The 12331-nt window shown below is 38.0% G+C and overlaps 1 protein-coding gene across 2 annotated transcripts in view; it reads right to left on the bottom strand.

Annotated features, from left to right (window-relative positions):
• Positions 1-12331, bottom strand: part of dcc (DCC netrin 1 receptor) — a 400100-nt gene that overhangs the window by 134944 nt on the left and 252825 nt on the right. For both annotated transcript variants that reach the window (XM_028463510.1, XM_028463511.1), the window contains 3 exons: positions 10378-10526; positions 10157-10295; positions 679-728 (listed from right to left, as the gene is read on the bottom strand). In XM_028463510.1, the coding sequence (XP_028319311.1) occupies positions 679-728; positions 10157-10295; positions 10378-10526 (338 nt within the window). The remainder of the gene's footprint in view (positions 1-678; positions 729-10156; positions 10296-10377; positions 10527-12331) is intronic.

Below are 12331 nucleotides of genomic sequence, written 5' to 3'. Positions count from 1 at the left end.
CTATCCTGTTGAGGAACCACATACTGTATGATAATAATAATAATAATAATAATAATAATAATAATATTAATTTTTTTAATCTGTAACCATGGGTAGTCTTACATCAGCTAATGTTTACTTTGTGGCAATGCATGGAGGCTCCTGACTACTGGTCGATTTAAATCATATGGTTTCCAATTTTTTTTTTTTATTAATGTATCCCCTATGACAATTTGGGTACCCCTGTATGGAATCACAGGAGTGCCAAAATTGAAAGGAAATGTATGTGGAAATATAAAAAGAATCAATAATAACAATTTGGAAATATAAAGAGAATCAATAATAAAAATGTGGAAATTTAAAGAAAATCAAAATTGGAAAAACATACAAATGTAGTCATATTCTTTTTCCATTTTGTGCCCTTGCAAGTGGGCGGGTCAATGCTTTGACATTACTTTTACCGACAGCTTGAGTCATGAAGTAAAAGCAATGTCAAAACGCAAATGGAAAAAGAGACAAAACAGAAAAATTGAAAAAGAATACATTTGTATATTTTTCCTTTTAATTTTGGAACTTCTGTGATTCTATACCCCTGAGGGTACCCGTACCCCACTTTGGGATAGGGTCTACATTCATTTACAAAAAAGGAATTATGATGTAGTCTAGTGTAGAAGTTGGAGTGTCTGCGTTTCAACTCACCCGGGACAGGACCACCTCTAACGTGATGTTCTGAGGAGGAGCGCCGGGCACTGCAGGGGCACACAGACAAGAAACTATTCAAGAAACACAACTATACATTCGTTTCTCTGCAACATCATGCGTTACGCAGCAGTGCAAGCATGTCATTACTCACTTCGGTCTAAAAAAATTGTCATTTTTTACCAACACCTTCTTCATTATTCAATAGGCACACTGTACATTTAGATTGATCGGATGAATACTTTTTGAGAAATGACCAATTTAGTGAGGGAGGTATGTTGATTTTTGCTCGTCCTTATTTTTCTTCCCTTTTCAGCTTCCAATAACTCGGTAACTACGTCACATTTTTTGTATTTATTGATTATTTAAAAGGGACAATGCACATTAATGAATGGACATGCTTTAAATGAGCCAGATTTAGCCAAAAGAGGCTAGTTTTCATCTGGTGTGACTGGCCACATTTTAAACGGCAACCTAGAATGTAAAAGGTAGTAAACAAAACAGAGAGAATACAACATGACAAATACCAATAATTACTGATAAAACAAAGCACCAAGCCTGGACTAGAACTTCCACATAGTATATTACAACTGGAACACAGTTTAAAGAAAATAGTTAATCTATACTTAACACAAGATAAATCTAAATAAAATAAAGTGTTAGTAAAATAAAAGGTAATACATAGGTAACCGAAGTTTGGTATAGTATTACACCTCTACCTATTCTCTCAGGATATAAAAAATATATCTTCTATACATCCCGGTGGACATGTATAATATTGTACAAATTTACTTCGGATCTCACACCTGATTTGACTGGCATATGCAATACTTACAACTTCCCGATAAATCAGCTACAAACTTTATAAGATTTATCTATTTATTTTCTACATGGGCAGACTCGCATCAACAATAAATACCCAAGAGGGGCCCTAGTGTGGATGGCCCCTCTTGCTATGTTGATGTTGTCTAGCACATCACCAGAAAAATAGGTTCCTGCTTTGTTACACTACTATGATGTAAAATGCTTGAGAGATTAACCTATTGTTCAGATTCCTTTCTGCTATGACTGAATCAACAAAGTTCACTAATCCAATCAGAACCAAGACTTCTTTATTTTTATTTTTAACCCCAACTTTGGGTTATTTCACCACTCGCCGATTTTGGAAATCCTTTACATGAGGCCCTTGTAGCTCTGTGTCTTCTTATCATTTGATGTTTATTCATTTTTTTCGTTTGAATTCTTTGAGATCAATGTGCGTGGGATGTCCTAAAAATGTGTTTTAAATGACATGGAATGATCCTAGTTCCTGACACACTGAGGTCCTTTTTGAGCTGTGGTCATTTTACCATCCACTGACCCATGTGTCTGCTGTAAATAAATAACCTTCGTCACTGGTGTCACCAACCAAAACCAAAATAAGTCACAGCTCCACAGCTCAGTTACCACGGTAACTTGCCCTGATAATTTTGTTTTTCATCTAAAACCATGTCCAAACTTCCCAAAAAGTTCATGTTGAAACGGCATCACCTCACCCAAGCTTTTATTAACAACTGAATCATTATATTGCACACATTTAAAAATAAGACTAACAAACTTGTGTTTGTATTTTAACATACAGTACCCTAAAACTGATCATTCTGTCAACTATGTATGTGCAGTGTAATGCAGAGTATACCAGATTTAAACTATTCTAAAATTAAATATATGTTGTGCTGAGATGACTGTGAATAAGGTTTGAAGTCCTTTAGCAGAATATTTAAATTTTACCAATGGGTGATGCTTTTACTTTGGTTGTACAAACCTAAATCATAAAATTAAACTTAAATTCACTGCTTTTTCCTTCACACATTTTTTTCTATGCAAATCTTGGACACATTCCATCAATCCTGATTTGGTGCAGGGAGTAAAATAGAAGAAGCATGGGTGGAGAATAATGGGAAAGAGAAGATAAAGCAGTAAACACAAAACATGTGTGTCTGTTCAGCAAATTAGTGATGACATTGGGGGTGGGGTGGGGGGGATGGTTATTGAGCTGTCCAATCAGATTTCTGATTTACTGTCTGCAGCTTATCTCTCTCTCTCTCTCTCTGCGTGTGTGCGCGCGAGCGTGTGTGTGAGAGAGAGTAATATTTTATGGTTTCAATTAGCCCACAAGTACCTGTTATCATTGAAACACAGCTTGAATATTCACAATACATTGTGTGTGTGTGTGTGTGTGTGTGTGTGTGTGTGTGTGCGTGTGTGTGTGTGTGTGTGTGTATATGGGGGGTGGATCCATTCTAAACCCATGCCCACCAGTCCATCGCACGTGTACATGCCTGCCTAACTTTCACTAAACTTACCAAATTAAAGTAGTTGGGTGTAGTGGCAGGTACATAGAATAGATCCACCCCCCATACTCAACACTCACACAAGCTTACTGACCTGCAAGCACGTACACGCCGAGCAATTTTTTTCCAAGTGTTTACATGTCACGCAGACGGTGCTTGATAGTGAAGTGCGTCTGACCACTGTAGCTTCACTCACGCCACACCTGCTTCTACGTGTGACTAATATATTTACATTTGTTAGGTGTCATCCAGGTGTGGCGTCTGCAAACGTGTTAACGCATGATGTATATCAAAGTATTTAACATCTTGATATTACAAGGTTTATACTCCCATTGAGGTGTTGTGTGACTGTTTAGAAAAAGTAAACTGCTGGATGAGTGAAAACTTCCTTCAACTAAACCATGAAAAGACGGAGGTGATTGTCTTTGGTAACAAGGAAAAGAGGACTGCTGTCAGCAATTATCTTGAGTCTCGATCTTTAAAAGCTAAAGACCAAGTCAAAAACCTTGGTGTTCTGATTGACTCAGATCTTACATTCAGCAGTCAGATCAAATCTATCACAAAAACAGCCTTCTACCACCTAAAGAACATCTCCAGAGTGAAAGGTTTAATGGCTCAGAAAGACCAGGAGAAACTGGTCCATTCTTTTATCTCCAGCAGACTGGACTATTGTAATGGTCTTCTGACAGGAATCCCCCAAAAGAGCATCAAACAGCTACAGCTGGTTCAGAACGCTGCAGCTCGGGTCTTAACCAGAACAAAGAGGTCAGAGCACATTACTCCAGTTTTAAAGTCTTTACACTGGCTCCCAGTCAGCCTCAGAATAGACTTTAAAGTTCTGCTGCTGGTGTATAAATCTGTGAATGGGTTTGGTCCAGAATACATCAGTGACATGTTAGTCAGGTATGAACCCAGCAGGTCTCTCAGATCTATGGACACAGATCAGATAGTGGAGCCCAGAGTTCACAGTAAACATGGTGATGCTGCTTTTAGTTGTTATGCTGCAAAGAAGTGGAACAAACTGCCAGCGGAGCTGAAGTCAGCATCTAATGTGAACATTTTTAAATCAAAGTTAAAGGCACTTTTTTTCTCTACTGCATATGATTGAGAGATAGATTTTTTGTCATGTTGTTGATGTAATGATGATTTTACTGATGATTTTAATTGATTTTACTGATGATTTTAAATGTTCTTATTGATTTAAATGTTCTTATTGATTTTAAACAATTGAATGTTTTATCATGTAAAGAACATTGAGTTGCCTTGAGTATGAAATGCGCTATATAAATAAATTTGCCTTGCCTTGCCTTGCCTCTTTTGAACAAAGGTTAACTGTTTTCAATACATCACAGCAAAGAGTTTAGAGGCCTTCATTTCTGAGTAAGTGCACCATTGAGATGCATTTAAACTTGGGGGTCAAGACAACAAGCTCCCTGTTTCACTGATTGATAGGTTGTCTTTTTCTCTATCTATTTCTAGAGCTATTTGGTGCTGAGCTAAGGTTAGAGATATGACCCTGTAGAATGACCTTATTCTTTTCTATATAGGCACTAGCTTGCTGGGAAATGCCTAATGGTACGTTCTCACCAAACGCGTTTCGGGCGTCAAAATCGTGCTTGTTGGAAGCTTGTGCTCATTGAATAAGACGCTTGTCACCAGTATCGAAGATGCGCGTTGAGGGGAGGGGTTTCTCTGTTGCCGGTGGTGTTCATACAATGGATGATATTGTGGCGATCAGTTACGTTCATAGTTCACCCAGTGACTGAAGTGGTGGGGAACATTATTGTGTTGTATTTTGCTGTGACTCAATGTGTGCACTGTGATGTCAGAGGGCTATAGAGAAGTGTGGTTGAATGGAGAATAAAGTTTGGAGTTCCTTGCTGAACACGCCACCTCCGACCCCCGTTCATTGGCACTACATTATCCAGAGAGTGGCTTGGTTTTATTTGCGCCTCGGTGCTGTTTCTGGATTCACCAGAGCTGCGCTCGGACGAGAGTCTCTTTTAGCGCTACTTCCGTCTCTCCCGTGACCAGTTTGACGACCTGCTGACCCGTATTGGCGCTCGCATCTCCTACCAGGACCCCAACTACAGGCGTTCTATTTCAGCAGAAGAGTGCCTGTCCATCTGTCTTCACCTCCGGTTAGTGTTTTTTTTTTTTTCTAAGTCTATGGGAAATGGAGATGTAGTGTCAGACGTGCAGGCGCAGGGTACGTGTTTGATTACGAGTTCTACAAACTGGTGCACATGAATTCAGAATAGATCCACCCCCCATTGTGTGTGTGTGTGTGTGTACTATCCAAGTGGCCCATCGACTTTGTTACACACTCACCAAGTTGGGAGCTCATAGCCAAGTGGGGACATTTTTTGCGGTACCTACTTATTCACGCCTCAGAACATGCTAAAAATAACGTCTAAAACCTTTTGGTGAGGTTTTAGAATGCTTGCTAAGTGGGACCCAGCATGTGTGTAAGTGTGAATATGCACACTCAGCAGCGCCACCACTCACAGGAGCAGGTACTTCAATGCCCAATTCACACACACCGTTTTCACAATGTGCTGTTAAATGTCCTGCAGGGGCTTTTTTTTTTCCACTTGGTTGCAGGCATTAAAATCATGCATTTATCTATTTTTTACTGTAACTTCAGGAGTAACTGTTTGGTGTTTATATGCATCTTCATTTCACAAAAAAAAAAAAAAGTCTTTATTTTTCATTTCAAATTAGGGAGTCTCACATTTTGCTGTGCGAGTGTAAAATAAGAATGAGGAATGTACATTTCATATTGAACCTTTGTCAACTTGTGATTTTGATTTCGTATTTCCTCATCATTATTCAGTTATCAAAGGCAAAACCTTTCATTTGAGGCTTTGCTTTAAAAACTTCTGCAACTACAGTTTATTCTGGTCTAATGAGTCTTAATGGCATTGATTTTAGAGTAAATGTTTATTACAACAATGTCAATTAAATTCTAAAGGATTTCTTTTCTGTAATTGGGCATATTGTAAATACTAATGTATACACACAGGGGTATTACTGTTGCTCTATGCAACTTTTAATAGTAAATAGATTAATTTAGGCAACTATGTTTCTTTTTTTTATCATTACAAAGTCAGTAAGATTTTTTAAAATAATGTAAAAGTATTACATCTCCCTGCGGGGTATCACATATTAATGTTATACTTTTAAATATAAACTACAAATGTAATGTTATTAATTGTACATTAGATTATAATAACTGCCTGGAAGCTTATATCTTAACTACGTGATCAATAAGACAAACAAAAAGAAGAATTACTGATAAAAAAAAACTTCCTACCTACTTACTGCTCTGAAAATCTTAATATCACATTGCTATGTTCTTTTAAAATCTCTAGCTTTGGTTTCAGTTTGGTAACTTCACTCTTCAGTGCGAAGAAAGGCATCAAGGTATCATTGCCAGAATGCTGATTCAATCGACCGAAAACCGTCCTGCCATTGAAGAATGCCTGCAAGCCATCACAAGTATGTGCCAAGATGGACACTTCCTCACCTCATAGATTTAACTTTGCATAAAAATGATACATATATACATTGTAGTTAATATAGCAAGATTGAACCTATAGGGTAAATGTCATCCTAAATAGAATTAATATGGTAAATGTCTCTTATCTGTTTACAGGTTTCATACACAACACTGATTTCAAGGGAGTCACAAACTACAACAGTAATAACAATGGAATTAAAGTAATCATTTAGATATCTACTTGGATTAAACAAACAATAAAAAGTTCATCAACATTATTTAAAACCTCAATTTATGCATTGTTTTTTTTTTTTTAGGTCAAAACTCACATATCCAATTATTCTACTCAAAAATCAGAGGATCTGACATAGTGGTGAGAGTGATTAACCAGTAAATGTTTGTGACGTGGTGATGGAAGATTCATCTTCTCGAACTGAAGATGATATATCTGTCATTGAAATGGTAATTATGGATTTTTTTGGGGGGAATGTGTCTGGTATATAGTGATTTTAAATATGTGCTAAAACTATGTAACAAAAAATTTTGAGACATTTTGTGGTGCTCATTTTTTAAATTTTTTTTTCTGTATTTCAGGTTTCTCCTTCCCTTGAAATGTCAGATGAAGAGCATGATGATGATGAACCAACTGAAGAAGATGATGAAGTGCCCAAGAAAGTCACCCGGAAAAAAATCAGATAAGACTGGGATGAAAAAGGATGAAATCCAAGAGAAAATGTCCTCAAACACCACACACCAACAGGTCTATAACAAGAAAAATGACTGCCTATAATGTGAGAAGCCTTTTGGAAAACTAGCAAGAGACCGGTTGGGAAAACCTAAAAATTAAGTTGAAGTTGCAAATGTACTTTCACACAAGCAAGGACCAAAGATGCGTAATCTTCCTCTGATTAAAATAAGAACCCAGGGAAACTTCAATCATAACTCTTCAGTCCTATCCTCTGGTAAAGGACAAATAGTAACAAAAAGGCAACAAACCTACATGTCATCATGCAAGTTTTGTTACACTTTGTACGTCAAAACAAATCTCTTGTAGCATCACAGGCGATGCAAATTGCGAGTGACACAAGAGGAGCCAGTGAAACGAATGATTCAGGCAAGTTCTTCCTTCTTGTTGCCAATAGAGCATTCCATTTCCAGTGGACTTCAAGAAATTCTGGAGGACATGACATATGATGCTGTTACACAACTGGTAAAATCTGACAAACTGATTCTGTCATTGGGTGAGAGGATGTTCCTGAAAAATGGAGAAGTTGGACGCCATCGAGCAGACAGGCGAAACAAAATGCAAGAACTTGCTAGACTCGTTCTGGTACGAAAAAAATCTTGACGAAGACACCGTTTCCCTGAAGGACTTGATTAAATCCTCTAAATTTAACACTGTGCTTGAGGCTGTGAAAAAGATGACAGGATTTGACCAGCAGACAAACAGATTTAAAGCTCCTTCAACTGCGTTAAAACTGCGCCATTCTCTGGTGAATGTCCCATCTACTTTGCTGGCAGAGGCTTTGCAACAGAGGGATGACATCTTAAAGGCACAAGCTGAACATATCATCGAATTAATTGAACTGGACTAGGCAGACCATGTGTCATCAAATGCATTAAAAACACTGTACCAAAGAAAAAGGAACCATCCCCAAATGCTGCCTCTTTTTGAGGATAAAAAAGTAAAAAAAAAAAAAAAAAGCCCTCCGGAATCGTCCTGAGAAAATCTCACCAGGGTAGAAGTACGTGGGAAAAGAGGATGCAAATTACCAGTACTCCTGCCAACAAATGTGAAATAATCTGTAGATCGTCTGATCAACACTATAAACAAGGCACATATTTGTCCAAGCAATCCCTACATTTTTGCTTGTCCTTTTACAGTTCTTTGGAGAGCATTCGGGGTGGTGACTCTTTGGACCAGCGTGCAACATTCATGGACTTGGAAAGCTTATCATTGGTTACCATTATTTAAAAAGCTTTGTTGTACAATAGTTCCAGGGCAACACATTGCATTCTGTATTGTTCACAGAGGACACATGATGACTGTCAGCATTTATAACCATGGCTGTATTTACTGACATAGTTGGGAGATTTATTGTTTCATTTAAATTTAGTACACCAAAGCAAATGTTGTCAGCAAAGAGATTAAAAAGTGTCTAATTACTTCAGACGTGTAAATGTCATTTGATTTGATGTTTTGGAAAGTATCATGAAAACAAGATTGTTGTTTAAAAGATGATGTTACTGTATGTATAGCCATGGTGTGAAGGAAAATAAACATTGTTTCTTGAAAATGAGTGACGTGTTCTCATAAGTTACTGTAAAAATCAATCACCAAACGTTTATGTTATCTTGATGTCACACAAGCAAAGAAAAAAAAGAGATGAGAGAGAACAGGAAGTTGCTGGATGTATGTCTGCAGCTGTGAGAGGAAAAAATAGAGATGAGCTCTGCTGCTACCCTAGCAATGCTCTGAATGGAATGGAAGTTGTACAACATTCCTAAACCTCCTCTTCTCTCACAAGAACATTTTGGAAAAGCTTAGTTCCTTATACGCTGTGATTTTCTTCATTCAAACAAGAAATAGAGAAGCAACAAACTAAAGCCTAAGTACATTGGTCTTTCCATCCAGGCTAAAATGTGACTCAGGATAAAGGGATTGGTCTTTTAAGAAAGATGGTATCAGGTAAATTCCCAGTTCTTCACTAATAGAAGTGCTTCTTACCTCTTACTGTTAGCCGGTAGATGACAAATTTGTATTTATTTAGTTTAGTAGATTTTCGGTGAACTTCCTGTGTCCGTCTTTCTGTGACTGACACTGCTGACAAAACCCTAACCCTAAATATATATTAGAATGATTTTATTGTCTGCTGCTCTCCCCTTTCGGTACTGCACATCCATGAAGATTTCTTAAATCCTTCTACCTCATGCATTCCTGATTCCCATCGGCTCCTTGTGTGGTCTGTCATGTCAGGAGTGAATAATCTGATCATGAGTTTGTCTAATAAACAACCTGCCCCTGTTTAAGGAATATTTAAAACAATATTTAAACAAGAAATCTAAATTCTGTGATTTGAGCAAGAAGGACCTTATGGTTTAAATAATTATAATTTCAGTTCTACCCATCAGGAGCTACGCTTCATAAATATAGCAAACATGGATAGCATGGTCTAAAGAATATGTTTACACAACTTCCACCTACTGTAACCCATGCCGAATGCATCTGTGCACCTCTTGGATTACATAATAATAAGCACATTTATGTTTGCTGACGTTGTCTTAATGGCACCATCAGACAGACAACAAGCTCCAGCGCTTGCAGGGACCATTTAAAGCTAAGTGTGAAGAAGGATCTGCAGCTCCAAATCTGACACCATCAGAATCAGAATAAACTTTATTTATCCCTGTGGGATAGTTAGAAAGGCAAGGCCATGGTTCTCATTCAAAAAACTGTGGATTGCCAAATCCAGGTCGAGGGAGGGGTCTTGCCCCAAGGGGAGGAGTTTAATGTCATTTACATTTATCACCATCTTTGGTGCAAGTAAATGATTGGAACAGAGACACACTGAAACAGAATTTTCCACTTCAACTATCTGACATTAAAATCAGTTACAAAATAACAAATAACAGGGCATCTCACCATCTGATTGGGTTGTAATGGATACTGCCTCTGAGGTAGTGCCTGGACCGTAGCGATTGATGGCCAAAACTCGCACTGTGTACTCCGTAAACTTGTTGAGGCCTTCCATCTTGTAATTGAGTCCATTCACCTCCACACTCTGGACAAACAAATAGGAAGAGTCATGGAATGCTTCATGTCTCACACAGGGATGTTAAGCCTGCATCTCTAAGGGTTCTGACCTGCTCTTTGCCAGACGGGCTCTCGGTCCACAGCAGTCTGTAACCCAGCACTGGTCCATTTGGCAGGCTGGGAGGCTCCCAGCTCACCTGGATGGAGGATGGAGACAGAGCCCCAGCACGGAGGGACTCCACCCTGCTGGGGACCTGGACTGTAGAGACAGAGAGAAGCACCTGGTTACACCTTAGCATTTACGGCAGGTAAAAAAAAATCTTGAAATGAATATCTAAAGTTGAATAGTAGGTCAGACAATGAATCCAACAGCAAATTGAAAAGGCTCTAGCCTCGTTTAGATTTGAACTATAGTTTTAGACCAGGATGGTGTTTAAACACCCTGATCTGCTCTAATGTTGAAATAAATTGTAGTGACTTCAAAGGCAGCAATTACTTTAGTGAGCCATTAAGATGTAAGATGGTTGGAATCAGACATGACAGATTGAATATTTAATGAGGCAGCACTTTTTAGTTTGAATAAAGGTTTTAAAAACTCATACAGAGAGTAAGGAGACCTATAAAAACAGTTATTACAGGTTGATCGTTTCAATAAAATCATTGGTTTCTGTTGATAAAAGCCAGTTTCTTATGGCTGAATTAATCAAGAAAAGCAGCTTGTTGTAAAAAAAAAAAGAAATGTCAGAAGTACTACTTGTGCAGACATGAAAGTACTGGTGGAGACAGGCCTGTTGGTGCAGAATGCAGTTTGAAGGTAAAGAATTTAAAAACAATTAAAGTGCTTCATGCTTCAGTGCTTTATTCTTCACAGCCAAGCTGACTCAAATTCTTTATCTTAGATGGGTTTTACCATTAGGACAAGGGCGTTTATTTATTTGTTTGTTTGTTAGCAGGATGACATCATAAGTGCTAAACATTTTGTCCCAACTTTTGACGAATCTTGACAACATTTTAACGAAAGATAGACCTTACGCCATGGAAGATTCTGTAGAGATAGGTCAACAATAAAGGACAGACAAGTGACAAGAGCATGCAGTTCTCCTGATGGTTTATCTTCATACCTAAACAACAGAACAGATTCCATTAAGTTATGGAGGGGATCCAGATCAATAAACCGATTCTGGATCAGTTTGAAGGAGGAAAAAAAAAACCCCTATCCCTCATCATTAGCAAAATTTCAAAAATGAAATGAAACGTTATGAAATTTGACTCAGTTACGTCAGGATGGATCCTTAATTATCCCACAGAGTTTCATATCGAATCCGGATTGCATATTTCATCGCATTTTTTTCTGGGCGGGTACATTTGGACCAACTCGTTATGAATGGGGATAGCAATTTATGACAAGCCTTTCAAGTGTGAAGTATCAAGGTACTATGATCAGGAACACTTATCCAGATAACTGCCAATATCTGGCAAAGATGCGATTTGGAGCTTGCAGAGGTTGGTGCTGTTTATATTGCAGCAACCAGTTTATGTAGAAATAGCTACATAAATTAGATACAAGCATGCTTTTCCCTGTGCATGTCATATCTCTTTTCCTCGTCTGTACCTGGTCATCCTGTACAGTATTCAAGGGCCCTTCAGATTATCCGATTCGGCCCGCAGGAGAAAATGAACATGACAGAATAAACATTAATCATTTTGTAAATTACCAAATAATTCAGTTGTGAATTGTTGTTGAAAGCAATTTCTCTCAAATCATTCTACAAAAACTCCTGAAAATAAATACATCAAAGGACATTTAAGTATCCGTCACTTATTGCTTAGGTATTGTTGTTGCCTTCTATACTTTATGTATAATTTATACCTGGAAGTGCAAACTTGGGCACATTAATGTTGAAATAGTTTGGAATAGTTTTCCCACCTAAAACTGGTCCATATTCAGCCCTTGAACTAAAATGTATGCTAGAGCTCATCCCAGCTGACATTGGATGTAAAGCAGAGTACAATTTCCTGGATAGGACACCAGTCTATCATCGGATGTGGCAACCCACAACCTCC

This window comes from Gouania willdenowi, chromosome 12, assembly GCF_900634775.1.
Source record: "Gouania willdenowi chromosome 12, fGouWil2.1, whole genome shotgun sequence".
In the NCBI taxonomy this organism is placed as follows: Eukaryota; Metazoa; Chordata; class Actinopteri; order Blenniiformes; family Gobiesocidae; genus Gouania; species Gouania willdenowi.
Note: the sequence above shows the minus strand (reverse complement) of the source record. Positions and strands in the feature narration are given on the sequence as shown.